This window comes from Dama dama, chromosome 12 (genome assembly GCF_033118175.1).
Source record: "Dama dama isolate Ldn47 chromosome 12, ASM3311817v1, whole genome shotgun sequence".
NCBI classification, from domain to species: Eukaryota; Metazoa; Chordata; class Mammalia; order Artiodactyla; family Cervidae; genus Dama; species Dama dama.
In genome coordinates, this window is record NC_083692.1 from 88576033 (window position 1) to 88601107 (window position 25075).

The 25075-nt window shown below is 38.2% G+C and overlaps 1 protein-coding gene across 1 annotated transcript; it reads right to left on the minus strand.

The window, feature by feature from the left end:
• Nucleotides 1-4780: 4780 nt before the first annotated feature.
• On the minus strand, nt 4781-25057 carry RAB11A (RAB11A, member RAS oncogene family). The gene is made up of 5 exons (XM_061158025.1): nt 24882-25057; nt 18364-18559; nt 17730-17923; nt 16713-16793; nt 4781-6533 (listed from the first exon to the last, which is right to left on the minus strand). Exons 1-5 carry the CDS (start codon nt 24919-24921, stop codon nt 6394-6396), a joined length of 651 nt encoding a protein of 216 aa, XP_061014008.1. The 5' UTR covers nt 24922-25057; the 3' UTR covers nt 4781-6393.
• Nucleotides 25058-25075: the final 18 nt, after the last annotated feature.

A 25075-nucleotide genomic window follows, 5' to 3' on the forward strand; every position in this document is an offset into this window, starting at 1 on the left:
CCAAATAAAGTGGATTTCTCAAACTAATTTAACAAGAATGCCTACTGTTGTGCTGCACACTGAAAATGTGTCTATAATCTACACTTTAGGTTTAAAGGTACAACTAACCTACATTTTGTGTGGTCACTCTAGAGAGCCAGAAGAGCGAAACTCATCCTAATAAGGGTTTGAAAATAAAGTGAAAAGGTTCTATCAAAGTTGTAAGAAGAGAGTCTCTTCCTTTAAAGTAATGAATGGGAACAACACATTCATGCCCAAAAACTGTTGAAAAACTGCACACACATCAGTATACTCAAATAGAGAATTCCTCTGCTTTCACAAATATTTGGACTCAAAGACAACTATTACAACTTGTGCTCAGCTCCAAAGGCACAAAGGTACTTCTATGGAAGGGAATAAAGGCAAGTGTAATGGCCACATAATTTGTGTAAGTGTAATGAATAGCTGTCTGCCAGTAGAAGTTGTCACCCACTATAGTACTCTGGGTGCATCTGTTTTAGGATCTTTTAAAACATATGCTTGTGACCTAACTGGTAAAGAAGCAGCAGAATTAATTTTGTAATAAAATACAGATGCTAAAAATAGCTTACTGAATGCATTCAATGGTGTATGTTTAAAATTTCTCTCTTATATTTTCAAAGTTTTATATGTACTCCTCAAACTTAAGTCAAATTAAAGCCTTTCAATTGGTCAGTTCACAAGGCTTAATGTGGTGGTCAAATCAACTTAATAAAATGCCTAACCAAAAATAAAGTATTTTTGCAATTTAGAGATTAAGACTCATTCAGAAAAGATACGACAGACAATCCTCAAAACAGGGAGGCTGGGGCTTTGACATCTAAGTGAAAGATAATACATAATCAAGAGTTGTAAGGCTAAAAAAGGTATTTACTGAGAATAATAGTGTTTTAAGTCTATGACTTATGAGACTCAGAATACCACCCAATACCATAAATGATAACAATAAATGATAAAGGCAGCCGGTTGTGCACTCAATCACTGCAAGCTGTGCACTCAATACAGAAGATTCTAGAATGATACTACTGGCCATTCATGAAGCCAGAGGAAAGACAGAAGAGGCCCAATTCATCTGTATATGGCAACAGAAGATGGAAAATCTCAGAAGGGGTGGATGATGGATACATAAAGGATTCATTATATGATTATATATACTTGCATATAATAAATATTAGGGCTTCCCAGGTGGCTCAGTGGTACAGAATCCTCCTGCCAATACAGTGAATGCGGGTACAATCCCTGGATTGGGAAGATCCCCTGGAGAAGGAAATGGCAACCCACTTCAGTGTTCTTGCCTGGGAAATCCCTTGGACAGAGGAGCCTGGTTGGCTACCGCCCATGGGATCACAAAGTCAGACTGAGCACGTATGTAATAATTACTATATATTATTTATGTAGTAATTTTATATAAAATTTTTTAAAGATGCTTAATCTAAATGGTAATTCTCAGACTGTAGCTCCCAAGCTAAACTAGAATGAACCCTAGGATTTGGCCCTTCACTGTTTCCCATGCGCCTTCTTTATTGTTTCAACACAGGGTTGTAGGAGAAATAAACATTAGGGATGTGAGTATGAACAAAGCATTTTCCCTACCTCTGTGGATCTTACAATATAGCAGAGATAAATACAGGGCCCTGGTGATTCAGTGGGGTGGTGACTATATATTTACTTCTTTCTAGCTTTCTGCAAAGCTAGACGGACTCTGAGCAGTAGTTCAGTCCAAACCCAGAGGAGGAGGAAGCTCTAGTCTACAGCAACAGTTGTCAGATTACCTCTTCATTCCAGTCTGCCTCCAAGGGCGCTGTTTAGCCCAGCAGATGGTCCTGCAGAGCCTTGGGAGTAAGTGCTGAAAGCAGTAATCTTGCTCATTTGGATGGGGATAACAGGGTCTGAGATTTTGTGGTCTAAGGCAAGGTTAAGCTACAATGACTCAAACACAGGAAAGGAATCCTGTTGGCTATTCTCACCACCATCACTGGTACTGATAACAGAGTAGTTAACAGCCAACACACAAGACATCTGTGCCAGGACCTATCAATTCTATGCTTAATTATGTTAAATAATTCAATTCAAATGTGGAGACTACTAATAATTAAATTACAAGTTTTTAAAGGTTCTCTCTCCCAAACACAATTATATTTCAAAGTATATATTAAAAGCCAGCAGAATTTTAACAGTAAAAGCCCAAAAAACAAGCAATTCTCAGTTCACAGTTAACAAAGCAGCCCCTCAAGTGTTTCTCCCCCCATAGTACATATGGTACTTTGATGCATATTGTTGAAACTGACAGTCATTCTGCAAATGTTCTGAAAGCTTTCGTCTTACTTAATGGCGTTAACATGGAAATAAAGATAGGATTTTAATCAAGTTATTGTAAGACCAAAAACATCTTGCAAAGTGTACATCTGATTTTAACTTAGCTATTAAATTTTAGTTAGAATGTATAATAATTTGGCTCTAGTACCTGAAAAACACATACATTCATAGGATTGCTGAATTAAAGCTAGGATACACCCCCAAAATGATCTAATCCAGTCCTCTGGAGAAAGTGAGGCTCAGAGACACAATGACTAGAAGACCTGTGACTAATGTCCAAGTTTTTGTCACCCACTCTAGCATACCTACCACGTTCAATCTTTTACCTCAGAATTTAACATACTTTCTAATTTTATGCCTAGTATCAACTTCCTTTCAAATATTCTTTCTCTATCCAATTCGGTTTTTAGGAAAATGGATACTTCAATAAAAATTCTCTCTCAGTCTAATCCTAATGGTCTCCTTTACTTAAATGGTAGTCACAGCTGTGGTTTTTCCAGTAGCCATGTATGGATGTGAGAGTTGGACTATAAAGAAAGCTGAGCACCAGAGAATTGATGCTTTTGAACTGTGGTGGTGGAGAAGACTCTTGAGAGTCCCTTGGACTGCAAGGAGATCCAACCAGTCCATCCTAAAGGAGATCAGTCCTGGGTGTTCATTGGAAGGACTGATGCTGAAGCTGAAACTCCAATACTTTGGCCACCTGATGTGAAGAGCTGACTCATTTGAAAAGACCCTGACGCTGGGAAAGACTGAGGGCAGGAGGAGGAGGAGACGACAGAGGATGAGATGGCTGGATGGCATCACTGACTTGGTGGACATGGGTTTGGGTAAACTCTGGGAGTTGGTGACGGACAGGGAGGCCTGGCGTGCTGCGGTTCATGAGGTCGCGAAGAGTCGGACACGACTGAGCAACTGAACTGAACTGACTGAATGACATTAGCATTTTGCATTAGATCATTGTTGCCATCAGCCTCCTACAATTTAAGACATTAGAAGGACAACTCCAGTTTATTTGGCATATTGTATAGATGAGTGGAAAAGCTGACCTGCCAAATCCCAGGAAGGGAGGCAGCTCCAGCACTGACTCAACCAGGAGAACAGAAAGCAGATCTTGGGCACTAGTTTGACTGCTATGCTAACCCACTAAATGTATCGGTGAAAGAGGGTCCTTTCATAAGTTTTGTTCATCTTTTTTTTTTTCCACACAGGGAATAGATATCCTTGGGCACAGTCCTCATGCAAAATTCATATTTTGTTTTGAATTTTTTTCTCAGGCTTATGATGTTTGTGAGACATCAAATATCCAGCCTTCATTTTTTTCCTTAAAAAAAAAAAAAAAACACTCCAGAAATTAAAATTTAACAGGTTGGAATTAAGTTCTAAATTATCCACCTAACCTTTGAATTATTCTGCTTCTGATGTTAGCCAAAACTGTCTGAATAGTAGGGCTTTTCTTTTTCTAGATAGACGAGATGATCACAATAGCTCAAACCACTGAAAGTATTTGCATTCTGTTAAGTACCAATCACTGACAAATATTAGGATGTCTGTTTCCCCAATGACAAAATAAATATGACTAGCTCTAATGGGCAATCCCAACTCTTTTTAAGATTCTTGTCTACCTGCAGAACCCTTTGGCCTAAGCCACCAACTAGCACCCCTTCTGAGAATTAGAATTTAGCATTCTCAGTGCAACCGCTGAAGAGATTCACCTATACAGAGTAACAGACACTACTGGACAGAAACCGTAAGCAGCATCTTTAGGATGATGACATACAGGTTTAAACAAAGTAAAGACAGCTAAGTGACTTTTCAGGACAATAAAACTGGTTTTTAGAAATTCAAAGTTAAATAAATGAAAAGCAAAGTCAAAAAGTAAAATACTTCTAAACTGCCTTGAGCCCTAAATTGTCATATTATTTAAAAACTTCATGTTTCTTGAGACAGTTTGTCTCCTGGGATACTATTCAGAATGAAGATACTTGTTGAAACGCAATCAAATTCATTTTCTAATACTGCTTAAGGTTTCCTGGAATTCTCCCAAGATCCAATCATGCCCAAGGCGACATTAACTCTACACTTGGTAAAAATTCAAAGTTACTCTATTTATTTTCAATTCACTATCTAGTCTCTCCTTCTCTTAAAAAATTTTGTAAAAACTTAACTACCAATTTTGAGTAAAATAGCAATGGAGCCTCTTCTTGGGTCTGGTGACACTGTTACATACCAAAGTACAGAGATTACTTTCCTGATGCTTTTGGTAATACTTTTTCCAAGAATAATTGAACTCTATGTCTAAAATCAAAGCTGAATTCACATAATGATGCCTCCAATTCAATAGTTTACTCTGTTATCCAAGGACCTATGCTCTTACCATCAGAAGCAAATATTTCATGACTACATCCAAAGCACTCAAAGGAAAAATATAATCTGACAACATAAAGAATAGTCCCCCTATAACTGTTTATTAGAATGTGAATATATTCCAAATCAGTAACTTAAAAAAAAAATCAAGTTACAGAGCATGCATAAAATACAAAGTAGCGATTTACAAGGAGATAGTAGTATCTTCATAACCAATACACCAAAATAATAAAACAGCTACAGAGGAAAACTAAATAGACTGACCACAGCAATGCCTTCAGTGCGCCCCACACGTCATGAGCACCGCAAAAGACAGAAGATTAACTATGAAACATAGTAATCCAGGCAAGCCCACACACATGTATATTTTGGGGATATTCCACCATCCTGAATAGTATCACTTTAGTTGACACAACTTTCAGAACACTTCAGAGTTAAGTGCTTAATATTATCCACAAAAAAAAATAAAACTAAATATTAGTGTGCACATTTCGGAATGAAAAATGAGTTGCTCCATTGATTTCAATAATGTAGTGGAAGAAAACTTTCAGGTTTGTACAATGCCTAAATGCATTCTATTTAAACTCAAGGTACTATATTTCATCTTACATACTAAAAGAATACATGCCTTTAAGTGGTACCACTTGAGCAGAAATTAACCTCTCTTGTATTCTTTAACATACTGAAACCAGATATTTAACTGGACTATATTCCATAATATACTATAAAACTCAAAAATCAGCATTGTTAAAATAATCATCCATGCCTGCTGGTGGCTATGGTGGTAAAACTAGGTTGCATTTACTGGAAGGTTTTAAGACAAAATTAACACTTCGCCATCAGATACTAAGAGCATTAAACCAGTTATTGCCTGAGCAATAAAATGCCACATAATATACTGCTGGGAAATTAGAGAAGTTAAATGACTTGGGCTGCCTGATTACTGTTAACAGAGGCACCTCAGATGGAATTCCACCAGTCTCTCCAGTTCCCAGCCTGCCAGGCAGCATTGTGTGACTTATGGCCCCGTAACCATACTACTGAAATCATCAGAGTCTTTTGTGTTTATTAAGATAATTCCTGTCCAGAAAAAAGTGTTCCCCCCTCTCTAATCAACTTTGATGTTTACAAAAATTAAAAAACAAAATTTACTAAACTATATAACCCTATTAAGGCATTTTAGAAATTGAATTCCGGAATAATGGAAAATTTATAAGCTCTCAAAATTCTGCTATGTTTATAGGGCAATTCTTAGATTTATGGAAATATACTCTGCACTTGGAGAAGAGTGTGTTAATTATAAGCTGCTCTGTGGCAAAATGATAGCTTATTTCTACAGTCTTCTTAATTCGATTTAATCAAGACCAACAGGTCTGAGCTTCAAGGGATCAAGTTCTATTATGTCCTACAGTGACAGCTTCCATGAGGAAAAGTAAACAATAATTGAGGAATCCAAACATTCAGTTTATTAAACTAAGGCTAGTAAAGCCATAGCATGAAAAAAAGCTGCAGTCATTCGGGACAAATGGATGATTTTATAAAGCTAAAATCAAAAGACTTGAGACATGGAAAAATTCATAAGTATGAGGAAGTAATAAAACACAAAAATGACCACAAGAATTACAAATATATTTAAATCTCAGACCTGGGAATTGGACTATACACAGCCTTCTAGGGGAGAAGAGAAACGCCTTATATGTTCTGACAGCACTGCACCTTTGGCTTGTTTTCAGTGGTTGGTGGAACATGAATAGGAACCACATTGTTGCTTGGAGACATGTCATTTTCACGTCTGTCTGACATCTGCTTCTGAGAAACAATGCGGTATATCTCTGAGGGGGAAAAAAAAGAAACAGCAACACTCACTGTGAACAGACCCATAAATCAGTGATTAAAAATAAAAGATACACAGAGGTAGAAGTTATATTCACAAGAGAAAAAAATGCAAATAGACTGAACAGAGACTGCATATACTCAAAGCTGTTTTTTCAACCAGCCACTGATCAGTCAGCCCATTATTTCACAACTTCCCTTAAGGTAAGAACAGAAACAAAGGCTTTCCATTCCAGAGGGAAAGGTTTGCCAACCAGTTAAATAAATCTTGGTCTAAAGAGATTATATAGTTTATGGGCTTAGATCTAAATTTCTATCCTTATCAAAAAAAAAAAAAAAACCTACATATATTGACACTGTACCACAGAAAAATATTTAAATCTGCATTATCAGACCCAGTAGGTATTTCTGTATGTAGTGAAGAAAATACAACTTCATAGACAAGTCAAAATCCCAAAGAACTCTTGGAAAAGAAGACTGGAAAGATAATGTTTATCAATGCCTCCTGAACTAAAGTTAAACTGCAATGAGGTAATTATGCAAAACAGGCAACTTAAGATTTTCTATGACACTTAGCAAAACTAACTGTTTAGCATCCACCTCTTCCACTAAATGCCCCCTGCCATATCAGTAAGCAGAAGATGCTGGGGCCATCAGCCGCCACACCCACCCCCTCTCCCCAACGAAGCACCCTGAGGGAATTGAGGATGGGGAAAAGTAATATACTGGCACTAGCGAGTTAAGGTGCATATCAAAAGAATGATTTCAGACTTCCCATACCTAGAAAAGCCCTAAACTCATTAACTTGAGATGTCTGGTTTTCTTCAGTTTTGAATTCAGACTATCTGATTTTTTGTTCCAAAACCTCCTATATATCCTGGTTCCTCTCCTAACTCTTCTGAACAGTTCCTCAGAGCTATCTGAGAGGCTGCCTCCTGGACTTATGGCCTCAGCAAGTCCACCGAATAAAAAATATAATTCTCAACATTCAGACTGCCTTTTTTTCAATCGACAGATTATAAGGACCAAAACTGTACTACCTTATTCACTGCTGTATCCCCAGCATATTAAGTTGGTGCAAAAGTAATTGCAGTTTTGCACTGTTGAACTTTGCCATTTGATATTGGAACGCATTTGTAAATAAATGTGGTTATGTTATCAGTTCAGTCGCTCAGTCATGTCCAACTCTTTGTGACCCCATGGACTGCAGCATGCCAGGCTTCCCTGTCCATCACCAACTCCCAGAGCTTGCTCAAACCCATGTCCATCGAGTTGGTGATGCCATCCAACTATCTCATCCTCTGTCGTCCCTTTCTCCTACCTTCAGTCTTTCCCAGCATCAGGGTCTTTTCCAATGAGTCAGTTCTTCATATCAATGGCCAAAGTACTGGAGCTTCATCTTCAGCATCAGTCCTTCCAATGACTATTCAGGACTGATTTCCTTTACGATGGACTGGTTTGATCGCCTTGCTCAAAGTTTACGTTATACATCATTTTAATGTGCATTTCTTGCATTTCTTTTTTTTGGCTAATGACTTATTACTTGCTATTTATATTTATTTTAGACTTGGCAAATGTTAGACAAAAAGGAAATTTGAGCGATTTTCTTATTCAAGTTCAAAATAGGTCGTAAAGCAGTGGAGATAGCTCGCAATGTCAACAACATGTTTGGCCTAGGAACTGCTAACAGTGAATGTACAGTGCAGTGGTGGTACAAGGAGTTTTGCAAAGGAGACAAGAGCCTTGAAGATGAGAACCACAGTGGCTGACCATTAGAAATTGACAACGACCAATTGAGAGGACCATCGAAGCTGATTCTCTTACAACTACGTGAGAACTTGTGGAAGAACTCAACATCGACCACTCTATGGTCACTCAACATTTGAAGCAAATTGAAAAGGTCGAAAAGCTCAGTAAGTGGGTACCTCATGAATGGACTGAAAAATAAAAAAAAAAAAATCGTCATTTTACAGCGTCTTCTCTTATCCTAAGTAACAACAAACCATTTCTCCATCAGAAATTGTGACATGTGACAAAAAGTGGCTTTTAGACGACAACTAATGACAACCAGCTCAGTGACTGGACTGAGAAGCTCCAAAGCACTTCCCAGAGCCAAACTTACACCAAAAAATAGTCATGGTCACTGTTTGGTGGTCTGCTGCCAGTCTGATCCACTACAGCTTCCTGAATCCCAGCGAAACCATAATATGTGAAAAGCATGCTCAGCAATTCGATGAGATGCATGGAAAACTGCAACGCCTGAAGCCAGCATCGGTCAACAGGATGGGCCCAATTTGTCTCCATGACAAAGCCTGATCGTATATCGCACAACCAAACACTTCAAAAGTTGAACGAATTGGGCCACGGAACTTTAGCCTCATCTGCTATATTCACCTGACCTCTCAACAACTGATTACTACTTCAAGCATCCTGAAAAATTTTTTTCCAGGAAAGTGCTTCCACAACCAACAGGATGCAGAAAATGCCTTCCAAGAGTCTGTTGAATCCCAAAGCACAGATTTTTACGCTACAGGAATAAAAAACACTTATTGCCCATTGACAAAAATGTGTTGATTGTAATGGTTCCTATTTTGATTAACAAAGATGTGTTTGAGCCTAGTTATAATGACTTAAAGTTCACAGTCCAAAACTGCAATTACGTTTGCACCAACCTAATAGTAGGGGACTGATAACTAAGTACATGAATTATTAAATTCCTCTACAGCAAGTTATTGTCGTTCAATTGCTAAGTCTTACTCAACTCTTTGCGACCCCATAGGCTGCGGCATGCCAGGCTTCCCTGTTCTTCACTATCTCTTGGAGTTTGCTCAAAATCATGTCCTACAGCAAGTATCCTTATTTAATAAATAATTGTTATTTTTAATAAATTGGTCTTACAGTGCACTGCCTAAAAAAGTAGCTCACGCTGACTATATAAACTCCTTACAAACAAATATATCTTACTTTGTTTGCACAGTGCTTCCTCAGAAAAAACACCCTCTAAAAGTAAGGGAATTCTAAAAATGCGACAAACTGACATGATATGCCTATTATGTGGTACTGTGAGGTATAACATATTCCTGTGAATGACACCTACGTATTCCTACCAAAAAATGCTTAAAATGAAGTTACCACGAGGAAATAATGAGATAAATCCAGACTGAGGGACATTGTCTAAGACAACTGGCCAAGATTCTTTTTCGGCTGTGCCATGACTTGGTCAAAGCATATCCTTTAGCTGCAGCATGTGTGATCCAGTTCCCAGGGCCAGGGATCAAAGCCAGGCCCCACTGCGCTGGGAGCAGAGCCTGAGCCACTGGACCACAAGGGAAGTCCCTTGGCCAAGACTCTTCAACAAAAGTCAGTCACAAAATACAGTAAAAATTGAGAATAAATGCTTTAGATGTGGGCTATGGCCCATCTATTTATATTAAATAATGTGTTAGCCACCTATTTAAATAAGTAAAATTTAAAATCCAATTCCTCAGTCTAACAGCCATATTTCAAGTGCTTAATAACAACCTATAGTCAGTGGCTACCCTATTCAGTACCCAAATATGTAATGATTCCATTAATGCAATGTGTTTTCCTTGACTGGATCCTAGGTTTAAAACTGTAAAAGCCAAATCTGTAAAACACAAATCTGAATATAACTTGCACATTAGATAATACTACATGAACATAAAGTTCTTAGATATACGATATTGTGATTATTTTAATATAAAGTTATGGGGTAAAAAAAAAGAGAAAGCGGATTCATACTTTCAAAATGTCCAAGAACACAGCAACCAAATGCAATGTACAAACATCATTTGGATTCTAGTTTCAACTATTAAAATTTGAGACAGGAAATTTTAATATTGTTTGGGTAATTAATAGAGGACAATAAGGAATTACTGCCAATTTTTAAGTGGTTTTGTTGTTACGGGTTTAAATTCTATCTTTTACATATACATCATGAAATGTTTACAAATGAAATGACATAATACCTGGAATTCGTTTCAAAACAATGGGGGTGGCAGTAGTTAAAGACAGGCTCTGAACTGACGGTTATCGATGGCTACATGGGAGCTCATAACAGTCTCCTACTTTTGGCACGCTGAGAATTTTCCATAACAAAAAGTTAAAGGAAAGAAAATACATTAACTAAATTAATATGTCTTTTTTCCCAAATTAAAAACTAATGTTCCTAAAATTGAATAAGAGCAAACTATAATCAACTGTATATGTAAACGAACAAAGACACTGACAGCTAGTGTATCTTCTTATGCTTTTCTGGGGGATCAGGTGGCTAAAATGTATGCTTTAAAAGGTTGACAGGGGTTCAAAGAACCAAGAGAAAAAAATGAAATTATAATAAACAATACTGACTAGAGTTTTTTGTTTGTTTGTTTTTAAGGATATGAAGGCAGAGCCTTCATTTACATTCTTTTCATTAAAAGGGGATGGGACCAGAGTATGTCAAGGGTAAAAAGGAAAAATCAATCAGGCATGTGACTAAGGACTAAATAAAGTTAACCATCAACGTACTATGAAACTAGACTCTTCAGTCTTTATTACGTTTTCTCTCTAATCCAAAACTGGATGGCTCTTCTTCAAGTACAAATTATTAAATGAGATCCTCTATAAATTTAACTTCTTTACAAGTGGTTTTGAATGTTGTTAAGGGAAACAAAACAAAAAATATTTTACAGGTTCTTACATGAAAAGCAAATACTGGAAAAGAGGAAAAAGCAGAGTTCTCAGAGAACACAGAAAAGTAGATAATTAAAGAGATCTCATTATAAGGAAATAAATCTGAGCAGCATTACAAAACTGCCTGCAAATACTACATACTATTTGGCAGAAATAGATTACTGCTACATTGCTCCAGTCACCAAAAAGATGCTAACCAAGGCAGTGAATTAAAAGAAACTGCTGATCAGGAATGAGGAGAAGATTTCCTTTCAGGTAGAATAGGCACTAAGAAGCTACACAAGTAATTTACTTAACATCTCTTGTGGCTGGATATGTCACTTAGGGAAAAAACTTTGATAAGAAAATAGGAAGCAGGTACCTTCCAGCTGGGATCTGATTAAGGAAGGTTATTTAAGTGGGAGAAGGGGTACAGGACTAAACCAGCTAAACCAGGTGCAATATTTTCCTCTATAAAGGGCATGTTCTCCTTTAGAACAAAGTGTATGTGATAGACCAATTCCCTGTGCAGACCCTTTTCAAGAAATCCAAAGGACAGGTAAGGTTAAAAAGAAAGAACACTGCTTTATCGTTCTTACATTAGGATCTCTTGCAGGAGATCTAAATATAAAGTAAAATATTAATATAAAATATCTTTAAATATAACCAAATAAAGTTAAATAAAAGACATATGCTTATTTCTCCCCTAATGAAGTATTTACCAAGATGCAAAGTAAATTCTAAATTAAATGCAATAGTTTCAAACTGGTGAATAAAAAAAGCTAAAATTCCTCAGTCCTTCCAAACCTTGTGAAAATACAAGACCTGAATTATTCTATTAATACTACAGCTCACGTTAGAATTTATTAAAACTTCTTCAAACCCACTGCTCATGATACAAGTTTCCTGAAGGTCAAAAATACTCCAATTTGAGTTATTTAAAAGGCTGCCACATGCAAAGAACCAAAGCTACTACGCCTGATTAAAAGACCCTCACTACTCCAATAAAATTAATGTCTGAAAACTCTAGTCCCACTTTTAAGAGACAATATGCTAAATGAATTAAAATTCTTTCAACTGGGAATTCCCTGGCGGTCCAGTGGTTAGATCTGCACTTCCACTGCAGGGGCACAGGTTCAATCTCAGGTTGGGGAACTAAGATCTTGTTAGCCATGCCACAGGACCAAAAAAAAAATGATTTACCACGGAATTTAGAATTTAGTCTCCATACTACAAAGATGGCTTGGACTTATTAATCACACAGAGAAACCTGGCAGACACCATAACCAGCATCACCAGTCTTTAATAAGACAAACCAACACTGTGAGCCTCCTGACATGATGCACTGAAACACTCTGGTGTTCCCGCTGAAAGCAGATAGGCAGAACTGAGTCAAAGGGAAACACCAGACAAACCCAAACTGAGGGACGGGACAAAACACCTGACCTGTACACTTAGAAATGCCAATAAGCCAAGACAGACTGAGCGACTATTCCAGATTAGAGGAGACTGAAGAGTTATGATAACTGAATGCAATGTATGATCTGATCAGATTGACGTTAGCTAATAAGGATACAACTGGAACAGTTGGCAAAATCCGAATAAGATCTGTAGCTTAACCATGATGAGGCACTATCATCTCTCTTTTGACCACTCTACTGTGGCTAAGTGATGCTATATCCTTGTTTTTAGGAAATACACACTGAGAAAAAGTTCCTAGGGGTAATGAGCAGCATGCTTGTCACTCCCAAATGGCAGCAAAACAAAACAAGGCAAAACGGTATCGTTTATGTATTTAGAGAGAGGAAGAGAAAGAATAAAGTAAGTGTGGTAAAATTCCTCAATATCTGAGGAATAGAGGTTAAGGGTACTTGCAAATACTTTGTACCACTATTGCATCTTTAACTCTGAAATTGTCAAAATTCAAATTTAAAAGAAAAAAATAATACAGTATGGAAGTATGGATTAGTAACATCGCTTAATGAACTTGAAGATGAAAGAAAACAAAGCTGCACTGGAATCTAGAGACTATGCAATGTATTAGACTCATTCGTGCACTAACCAACTACCTCCTAACAATACCATCAGCAAAACTATGTCATGAAGTTACTGTCAAATTCACAGATATCAAGAATGGCATGGGTCTATTCTAAAATAAGCAACACAAATTAACTTTGAGGTAACAATGACTCATTGGAAAAGACCCTGATGCTGGGAGGGATTGGGGGCAGGAGGAGAAGGGGACGACAGAGGATGAGATGGCTGGATGGCATCACCGACTCAATGGACATGTGTTTGAGTAAACTCCGAGAGTTGGTGATGGACAGGGAGGCCTGGCGTGCTGCGATTCATGGGGTCGCAGAGTCGGACACAACTGAGTGACTGAACTGATCTGAACACTGGAGATACATTTTCTAATACATAATTTTGCATCTTAAAAAGTAAAAAGCTATTTTTTTCTTACAGTAACATCAAAATACAATATAAATACTCTCTTAATATTGTTAACCTGTAAGTCAGAATTAAACCTAAATAAGAGTACAATTCTATTTCCTGGTTTTTTTTGTGCATTAATACTCCCATTAGTATACAGAAAAGTTTAGATCCTAACACTTGCAAAACACAGATTTCCCTGGCCATATGCAGTGAACTCTGATCCTACAGATCAACACTAAGATTTATTGCAGGAAGTTGAGGAAGTAGTGACTAGAGAGAAGAAAAGTGCTAATAAGTGAAGCTTTTGTTTGCTTTCAAGCAATATTAATTAAGCAGTAACAAAAGCTTAATCGAGAGTGAATTTTAAGAGAAACAGCCAGATGTTCATCATTCAGGACAAAACAGTTCAATTTTAAGTACGATATACACCATTGCTTATTGATTAGTTCATCTTTGAATGGATCATAAGTTCGGTGCTACAAAATGACACACAAAATTGTAAGCCACAAATGAAACAGAACACTTGGCCTCATTTTCACTAAATAAATGGGCTAGAAATTGAGATCAGAATGGGCTAGAATTACAACAGAGATTTGATGGAACGTAAAAAATAACCCAACAAGGACTGACTAAGGTTTTTTCAAATGAGCTTTCTCAGAGGGCTTAAGAAGATGAAAGACGAGTCACATCTTAAACCACTGAATCTTAGGACTAGGGAGGTTCACTGACTTTAATTACAGAGCGAATGACAGCAAAGTGGTAAAAGGTAAAACCTACAACTCCTGGGTCTCAATTTAGTATTCAACACATTGACTCAAGAGAAACCACACAAGTGCTCAAAATGAAACAAACAAGATTTGAAGACATACTGCATATTCAATCAAATCTTGCCCACTTGAAACAATCTGCAGTCAAAGTTGACCCAAAGATTTTTTTTTTTTAAAAAGCTACTGTGTTCCAAAGACTGTTTATCCAACCCTAGCACCAGTTCTTTATTTACTATTTTTCTGATGAGGAAAGAATTACAATAAAATAGATATGTAAATCATCAATGTAGTTTATTTTTAATGAGTTTTTTTTTCATACCTTAATTGCTACTTGCTGCTGCTGCTAAGTCACGTCAGTGGTGTCTGACTCTGTGCCACCCCGTAGACGGCTGACTCTGTGCCACCCCGTAGACGGCAGCCCACCAGGCTCCGCTGTCCCTGGGGTTCTCCAGGCAAGAGAACCGGAGTGGGTTGACACTTAATTGCTACTTAGCTAATATCAAATGTTTACAATGTATCAGGCACAGTTAAGTATTTTACATGTATGGAACTCACTCACTTTTGGAGTCTAGATTTCCAATGACAGTCAATTCTTTTCTATGGATTAGGTTACAAAGATAAAACCTTTTCACTCACAACATTAACAGTCAAGTCAAATTATAACACAAGGTATTTATAAATACAAGCCCTCTCTTGAAAAGAAAATAACCGAACTACCAAAACATATTTCAACTTTACATATGAAGAAGTTAAGGCCTAGAAAGGTTAAGTAACTTGCCTAACAGCTCATTAGTAAGTGAAGGAGCCAGGACAGAACACAAGTCAGGCTTCCAAGCCCATGCTCCTAAACCCTAAGTTTTATTTCCTACATTTTTACAGTAAAATAAGACAACATTTAAAAGCTAAAGGGCTTCCCTGGTGACTCAGATGGTGAAGAATCTACTTGCAGTGCAAAAGACCTGGGTTGATCCCTGGGTCAGGAAGATCCCCTGGAGAAGGGAATGGTAACCCACTCCAACATTCTTGTCTGGAGACTCTCATGGACAGAGGAGCCTGGCAGGCTACAGCCCACGGGGTCATTAAGAGTCAGACAGGACTGAGTGACACACTTTACAAGTTAAAATCTGTTGGCCTCTAGTACAAGTGTAGCATACCAAGAATAAAATGTTGCTACATTATAATTAGAATCTCATTTACTTAACCATTTCTCCATATATACTTTTTAGAACATCGCATAAGAGCACCATATATTAAGACTACACTCTAATTAAATTATAAATTCTGAAAAGTAATACACATTTTTAAAGTACTTTGTATTTATTAGACTTCCCTGTAGCTCAAATGGTAAAGAATCTGCCTACAATGCAGGAGACCAGGGTTTGATTTCCGGAAGATCCTCTGGAGAAGGGAATGGCAATTCACTCCAGTATTCTTGCCTGGAGAACCATGGGGTTCTCCACAGATGCCTGGCGGGCAACAGTCCATGGGGTTGCAGAGAGTCGGACAAGACTGACTGACTGACTAACACACACATTTATTAGAGGATTAAACTTTCAGATAAATTGTTCATTCCATTAAAGTGAGGGCAAATATGCTCAGTTGCTCAGTCGTGTCTGACTTTGCAACCCCTGCATTGGAAGGTGGATTCTTTACCACTGAGCCACCTGAAAATCTCCAAATCTGAGTCACTATAAATAAAATATTCTCTTACCCCTGAGGTCGACATGGTCTACACATCCACATTCCAAAACACCAAGAATTTTATTTCTTTTCCACTACTTTTTAAAACTTTTCAATATGTAATCACTGGCTGATTTTCTCCACAGGTGACACTTTGCTTCTTATACAATAATAAATCATGGGAGAATTTTACCTTTTGTTTCCTAAGTTTTTAAGAATATGTATTTTCCTAGGTGCTTCTATAACACATCAGAACCAAGAACACCTTTTCTATACTGAATTTCAAAAGGACATTCATCTTTCCATAAATGGGATTTCAATATTTATCTTATTAAAAAGTACCATTAAGCACTATTTTGTGCTTATGACCAGGAAGCATGGTATGCACAGAATGAAGTAATAACAGGAGTGAACGCATTATTTTCAAAGTATTTTTCCCACTATAAACCAGATGAATTAGGATGACTGAAGTTCAGCAAGCAAGGGTTGTAACTACAATAGCTCTCAAATGACAGTCATTCTCAGTGTGATTTTATAGTTTAGTTTTCTGAATAATTTGTTTAAATTAGCTTTCTATGATTTCTAATTCCCACTGGTCTAATCTAAAAATTCAAGTCTTACCTGTCAAGATTGTCTGAAAAGCAGCTTCCACATTTGTAGAGTCTAGAGCAGATGTCTCAATGAATGACAAACCATTTTTTTCTGTAGGGAGACACAAAACTTCAGTCTTGTCAAATTTAAAAATACAAGGGACGTAATACACTCAGACCTTCAAGAGGAAAATAACAGAACTTTTTAAACCCCAGGTTCTCCCCCACTTCTTGAGCAATAAGAACACCATGCTACTTCCACTTTAGTAGATTAAAAATGAGAATTTTCATTGGCTTCTTAATTAAAACAAATACTTGCTACATCTAAATACTACCATTAGCAATGAATAACACTGGGCATAATGTAGTAAACTTATAAAACACCCAGCAAATTTCATCCCTTACTGAGCTTCCGTCTAACACATAGCTGTGGTATGAACAAGGGTGGGTACATGTGATTCACTTAGAATTCTGTTACTATATTGTCTGAAACAAAGCTTCTTGACTAGAAAACTGAAAATTTTATTCACAGCATAACCAACAGTGAAAGCTCACAGCTTGCACTAGTCGAGAATGTACAATGTTGCCCTCTGGTAGGCTGCCCCTAGCAATACAGAGTCAAGATAGGCAGATTCTCTATTAAGCCAAAAAAATTATAACTCCAAAGCAGGTACATCCCTGTCGGTCCTTTTCACTCCTGGGCCACTACTTTTCAGACCCACATAGAACAAGTCTTGGTAAAACAAAGACATACTGGAAAAAGGCAGGAAGCACAGAACAAACAGATCTTATCTACCACTTCCAGGGAGAGAAAAGACAGTATTTATAGTCAAGTTTTGGCAGCAAAAATTTAATATGACAGGTCTAATAACTCAAAGTTAAGCAAGAGAGTCATACAGTCATCATTCACTTTCAAAACAACAATATTTGTTAAGCACTCATGTTTACCTTTCCAAAACTGTTGCAACCCACTACCCTCATTGGAAGGGTCATGAACACTGCAAGAAATACAGAAGCACTGTAATATCATAGAATTCGTACCACTAACCTGCAAAAGCTCTTGCTTCATCTGTAGGAACTGCCCTGAGATGGCGCAAATCACTCTTATTGCCCACAAGCATGATAACAATGTTACTATCAGCATGATCTCTTAGTTCTTTCAGCCATCGCTCTACATTTTCATATGTGAGATGTTTAGCAATGTCATAAACCAATAAGGCACCTACAGCTCCACGATAGTATCTGAAAACAAAAAAATGTATTTAACCATTAGAAAACAACCGTAAGATGGGAGAGAACACCAGAAAAGACTACGTATATGAACTACACACACACACGTATTTTTTTAAACACACAAATTTTAGAATCCTAATACAGGAATTCTTTAAAGGAAACAAAACAGTACTTTTTTCAATACCAAAAGTTAGCTAATCCACTTTGACAGCTATTTCACAGAACTTAAAAATGCTGAGAGACTTCCCTGGTGGTCTAATGGTTAAGAATCCACCTACCAAAGCCAGGGACACCGGTTTGATCCCTGGTCTGGGAAGATTCCATGTGCTGTGGAACAACTAAGCCCATAGGCCACGTGCTGCTGCCAGAGTGCTGCACATGTAGCAGTGAAGACCCAGCACAGCCAAAAATAAATAAATAAAATCTAAAAAAAAAATGCTGAGACTTACGCTGATGTTATAGCACGGTATCGTTCTTGCCCTGCCGTGTCCCATATTTGTGCCTTTATTGTTTTCCCATCAACCTGGATGCTTCTTGTTGCAAACTCTACTCCAATGGTGCTCTTGCTTTCAAGATTAAACTCATTTCGAGTAAATCGAGACAGGAGATTACTCTTTCCAACACCAGAATCTCCAATAAGAACAACTAAAAAGACAAAGTACTTAATGTCAGATGGATGACGCACACACATTCAGAATACCATTATGTTTTAAAACAAAAAATATAGGGCATCTGATTTTTAAAAAAGGAATGAGGGTAGGGAGGAAGAGTTGAATGCCATGTTACCAATCGATAAAATCAATTTATTCTTTTTAACGTGTTTGTACCTGCATAGTGACTTCCACACATCATCTACCTAGCACAGATAAAGTATCCCGTCTTACAAATGCAAATATTAATCATAGGTCTACTAGGCACTGATGACGGGCTAATGCATTAATTTAACAATCAACACTATACCAACCTTATTACCCTACAAGGTTATAACTTGCGAGATAAATCCTAAACCAAATGAATAATCTGTGATACGAAAATGTATTAGACATGAAAGCAACAAAAGATGTTAGTGCCCTAAGTATGTTCTACTTAGTTTCATCAAAGCCTGGGTGTGACCTCAGGACTCATACCTAGGCAAAATGAATCACGTTTAACACAGTAGGCAGCAAGTTTATAAACTTTGCCACCCAGATCACAGAAACTACAATGACCCTCTCACAGTTATATTTATCAGACTAGCAGGAAACTAGAGAACCCTCCAAAATCAAGGAGCCCTAGAAAGCTGACTAATAATTCTGACTTTGAGTCAAAGGCAAAGCAAGTCATAACTTTCACTAATGACTTAAAAAAGAAGAAACAGGTTTGACTGATTAGATGAATTTATTTCCTCTGATTACTATAGGAGGTAGTTTATTTTCAAGCTAAATACACTGGATTCTTTCTCACCTAAGGTGATATCACACTTCAAAAACAATGGAGAAATAGGCAGTTAACTTGTTTTAAAGCATTTCTATCTGAATTTAAAGAATAAAACGAGTTCACAGGTTTACAGAATCTAAGCTTGATAACATTTTTTCCTTGGTAGAAGTTTTTTATCAGTGTTTCAGAAAATATTATGCTTATTCCTACTAATGACTGCTAATGCATCTTCTTAGTTCTTACTAGCTAACTGATTTATTAGATACCAGGAATAGATAATCAAACATTCAAGAATAACACCAAGGAACAAGACCATGCCTTACTAAAGAGATTGGCATTTCGGGGGAAGGAGGACATGGCAAGTAAAAACTTTGAGAGCTCACTGCACTCAGGTCAGACGGCAGACAGTCCATTATGCATGCAGTCCTTCCTCGCCACAAGAACGGATATAAGCTGGCCTCTGGGCAGTCTTGGAGAGAGCACATTATCAAATGCATATCTTTCTGGCTTCCTCTATCAGCTGATTCAGCAAAAAATCACCCAGGCAGCAGTGACTCCACGCAGCAAAAGGCACAGTTATTTCCAGTTAGTCAATTAGAGGGTGTCAAAAGTACTATGGCAAACACAGACAGTACAGTAAATGCTCCTACCAGGGAAGAAGATGGTAAGGTCATGAAACTAACATATAAACAATGCATTTCCAATTTTATAGTATACTACAGGTGGTTCATAAGTTACTTTTCAAGGTCCTCCATTCTAAATGTGAGGTAAAATTCCAGTTTCAGTAATAAAAGTCTACCCTGTTAGCAGAGTATACTCACTTAGCAGGGAACTAAGGTTGCCTCTCAGTTCAAAAGGCTGGATGTTCTGCTGACGACACCTCTTTTGAATCTTTCCTGGCCCCACACTAGCACTGAGGTATAAAAGCCTCACTTGAAGTAGGAATAGGAAACGAAAAAACCAAAAAGTTGAACACTTCTACTTCCAAGGCACTCAGATATATCAGTCAGATGAATCAACTTAGAAACCAATCACTTAAAGCCAAAGAGCAAGACATCTAGAATGACACTGCCAGGACTTCCCTGGTGGTCCAGTGGTTAAGACTCCACGCCCTTCCACGGAAGGGGGCATGGGTTTGATCCCCAGTGGGGGAACTAAGATCCCAAATGCCACAGGGTGCAGCCAAAAAAAAAATAAATAAAAATAAACAGAATGACAATGCCTTTGGAAAATAAAATAAAGAACTCAGTAACCCCATCCCACAAAAACTCTAGTACTTTCAAGTTTGGGTTTCTTGCCTTTTAACCTCAATTATATTCTCTGTCTCCCCATTCTCAAACCTTTGCACTGTCACAAAGACATTTAGTGAGAACATTTTTCCCCTTAATATAACCAATTAATTTTAACATAAAAATTATTACTAGCACCCTTATCTGAAAATAATTCAAGGTACATGAATACTTTATACAGTATAAAAGTTATCTCAAACTAGACACAGGCAAGGTTGACAAGAATTATGACTAGCGACTTGTTAAAGGATTATATCTTAAATGACAACAGAAGATATTGCTTCTTTAAGAACAGCACTGCCAAGATGCTGCTGAGAAATGACACAATATGGAAAACCTCTTCTATTCAATTATCAAATGAGAAACTACACCAAGAAAGGTTATATTTAGGCTCACTAAATAATAAACAAACTAGAATGGATTAAGTTACCTAAACAACTGAAAAGAATTCACTGTGATTTTAAAAACAAATCAAAAGTTCACAAACTCAAACTTAAGTTTCTAATCAAAAACAGTTTCATTAAGACAACAATATTCAATTGCTTTTTTAAAATATGACCCACTATATGATCACATCCTATAGTTCAAGAAAGGAATTTGCAGTGACTTTCCTTACTTTTCATTACTAGTATCTTAAAGTTCTTCCACTTTAAACATTTTATAACTGTAGCCATCTACATAAAATATATATAAGTATAAATTAAATAATAGAATCTGTATATGAAACATCACATTTCTTAAATAAAGCTGATAATATTCATTATCCCTTGGTTAACCTCATCTAATACTAAATTTCGTTCATTATATATAAAATACTAGGCTGCTAAAAGCTATAAAAAGAATATACACATTAACTGACCATTATTTAATAAGAATTTCCAACTCTTCAACCACATTTGGTTTTATACAGTCTGTTATAAACTAATGTACTGGACAAAAATTTCATTCAACAAATCAATCATAATATCTCAGACCTAACAGTTATAACCTGAAGTAACTGGTAATTTTCACACTGGTTTATAAATAAACTTGGAGATCTTTCTACTTTCAACTATATTCATAGTCCAAACTCACCAAGAGTCTTTTTTAATATTAAATAAGGCTGAAGTCTAGACAAGTTTTTCTAGATTCAGCAGAACCCAAATTGCTCAACCATAAGTTGTGAAAGAAAAACTATCAAGATGCAAGACAGCAAAGTTCCTATGATCAGCCCCAGGAACAATCAGCTGATGGTTAATTACTGCAGACCTTCAATTAGACTGAAAAGAAAATGGTGTAGACTACGTACACTGGTATTTTCAGAAAATGTGACTCTGACTGAGTTAATGTCTACCACAATATTTGTCAATAGGAGCTATGATTGATTTAATACTTTGCTTATGTGTCGGTCCCACAGGGCCTTAATCACACTGTGTATAAATGCAGAATTAAAAGTTTTTAAAATAGTCAAGTTTTAAAATTAAAATTCACCACCACCAACAGTCTCACTGTTGAGCTAAAGATTAATGTTCAAGAACAAATACATAATTTAACATAAATCTCCTACTCTCCCCACATTACACTTCCACTTGAACCACTCCATCCTACACTAATCAGGATATCCCTTCAATTTCAACTGATTAGAGCTACTAACTAATTTACAATTCCCTCAACTATTAAGTTTGCTAGGTTAAATCTTCCAAGTCGACAGCTGCAGCTCATCTCAGGGAATATCTACATAAAATAAAACCATTTTAAAATGAAATTATTGTTGCTTCTCTTTAAATTAAAATTGTATAAATAAGAAATTGGCTATATAATCATCACAGAAGTTAAAAAGTGACTCATATCCTGTTAAGAGCTTTTTTAAAAAGTGGTAATCTTTCTCAGCAGAATTTTTAAAAACACTCTATCAAACAGCAAAGTGTACAACAATTGAAACCAAAACCTGTGGAAAAATAAAATACTTTGGAAGGCTCTAGTTTTAAGTTTCTTTACCAATAAATGCTCTTCCAATTATAGATTTAAGTTTAAAAAAAAAAAACCTGTTAAGAACCATAGTAACTTCTTTAACATTATCTGAGTTCTCAGAGAAGCTAAAACTTTACAGTCTCACTTAATTCTCACAACAGCCCTAAGAGATACTATTTTCTTTTTACAGATGAGGGAACTGAAGCTCAAGAAAGCCAGCTTTCCCAAGGTCACAAAGCAAATGTAAGATCTGAGGCAGTAATGTGAAACCAGGCCTGTGCGATTCCAAAGCCCTGTACTTTCTCAATCATTCTTAGCAAGGTAGTCTAAACCCAAAGCTAAGTTAAAATCCCTTAAGCCAATCCAAGGTACTAAGTATTTTTGGTGAGGAAATAACTAGGTTCTACAACCAACATTCAAGTTGTAAACCAAGCAAGAGAAATACTCTGATAGTCTATCTTGTCCTAAATTAATTACTTCAAAAGCAGCCCTTATTTAAAAAAACAAATCTCCCTTTAATGACTAAACCCCAGTCTCCAGGGTCTCCCTTAAGTAATTTCACCAGACCTCAGAAGCCTTCAGCCAACAGTATGTAAACTAATCCATGTTTCTTTTTTGTATTTGTAAAATGATTAAGTACCCTCTTCTCTGTAAACAACTTCCTACTGTCAGGTGGTGGGAGTGGATACTGAAGGTACTCACTCAATAGAAAAATTTCTCGCCCAGAAGAGTAAGTGGTGGTAGGCCTATCAACTAGTAGGCCAAGGCTTGCAGAGTACTGGTAAAGCAATGTTTCCTGCTTTGTTTAACCATACTTAGAACCCAGTGGCAAAGTCAGAAAGAGTCACTAAGCTTAACATTCTTTTTAAACTCCACCCTTCACTGTAAAGCTTTAATAGTAATGGCTTCTTCCTCCCTGGTAATGATCTTTGTTCAGCATACTACTGATGGCTGCCCTCCTAACTCAGGATCAGAGAAACAGCATCACGGAGAGAGCATTCACCCAACAAAAAAAAGCATTTACTGTACTTTCCTCTCAAGGAAAACTGTACCCATTATCTTTGTTGATTTAAAAAAAAAAAAAAAACTATTTGGATTCTTTCCGGACTAACCAATAAGCAATTCTTTTTTCCACTCCCCATCCTCCACTCTGTTTTGTCCAAGGGCGCTACATGGTTCCCTATCTTATGAAAAATATTTAATTTGACCAAAGAACACACAAGTTCCCCATGCTCCCCCACCTTTGGGGAAAGGTATGTGGCCAACCAAGACGCCTCCCTTTCTGTTCTAAAAACACCAAAAGGTTGGATCCTCCCAGTGTTGCAGCAGGAAGCAACCAGTCCGTAGCGATAAAGCAAGCTATTTGTGCAGCGTACAACCTTTCCTGCTCAGGAACTGGGCCTTCAGGTCTGGCAAGGATAACAGCCACCACCCATCCGCAACCCCTAGTCTCGGACAGTCAAGAGTTATCCCAGGCTGGTTGCCGCTGGGTAGGGAGGGTAGGAGAAAAGAAGGTTGGGTGGGAAGTCACATCGGTCTGCCGGGTCACTGCGACAAGTGCGCGCGTGGGTGCTGGGACAATCCCTCCTGCCCTGCTCCCCACCGCCGGGGTCGCACGAGCGACGTGGGAGAGCTCGTAAACTACTCCGGGAGGGAAGGCAGAAAAAGAGCTACCAATGCCGGGGGCCATGCGAGGTTTCGGACCGCGAGAAGTGTGGAGCGGGTGGGGGTGGGGCCGCCGACCCGCTCGGATTTTTAACCAGGGCCTGGCCCCGGGGATAGTAGAGGGCTTAGGAGAGGCGTCTGTCTGAAAGCAGGGGAAGGGTTCGCCCGAGGGAAAAGGGAGGCAGATAAGAAAAAGATCTGTATAGGAGAGTGCGCCGAAAGGTGAAGACTTAAGGGAAGGGCCAGTTGGAGGGACTCAGAAGGGTGTATACCGAAGGGGAGGGGGCGCTGAACCCGAAAAGATGGATGGTGGGAGGGGCGTCCCATTAAGGGGGCCCCGGAACCCGGGGAGGAAGGAAGGCGATTTGAGAGACGGCAGCCGGCCGCGAGAGGGGTGCAGGGTAGGGACCGTGAGGCTTCCTAAGGCCTCTAGGGAGGTCGCTAGGAGACCGCTGTGTGGTGAGGACCCCCATCCGTGAGTGGAAGGAAAGGGGCTGAGCTGGGAGACCTCAGGACAAGCCGCACAGAGAGGAAGAGCTGAGGAAGGCCGATCTCAGGGCAGGGGCAACCCGCGGGCGGGTCCCCCGGGAGTGTCCCGGGCCCCCGAACCGGGACTCGAGGGAGAGTTCCAGAGCCCACGGCCTCACCTTTGAAGAGGTAGTCGTACTCGTCGTCGCGGGTGCCCATTGCGCGGCCGAGAAGCGAAGGGGCGGAAGCAGCAGTGGTACCGGTGGGACCAGGGGGCGTCGCTGCAGGGGTAACCCGAACGCCGAGCTTCAGCTGCCGGACCGGGTAAAGAACCCCTCCCTACCGCTACGCCACTTCCGGCAGGCCCCACCCC

What these genes read in the sequence shown, in the direction of transcription:
- RAB11A (XM_061158025.1), bottom strand. Translation starts at nt 24,921, where the DNA reads ATGGGCACCCGCGACGACGAGTACGACTACCTCTTCAAAG. An exon ending in TGAAGCAAGAGCTTTTGCAG is followed by an intron (nt 16,794 to 17,729) that starts GTTAGTGGTACG and finishes GTCTCCCTACAG; the next exon opens with AAAAAAATGGTTTGTCATTC. An exon ending in TTTTCAGACAATCTTGACAG is followed by an intron (nt 6,534 to 16,712) that starts GTAAGACTTGAA and finishes TTTCCCCCTCAG; the next exon opens with AGATATACCGCATTGTTTCT.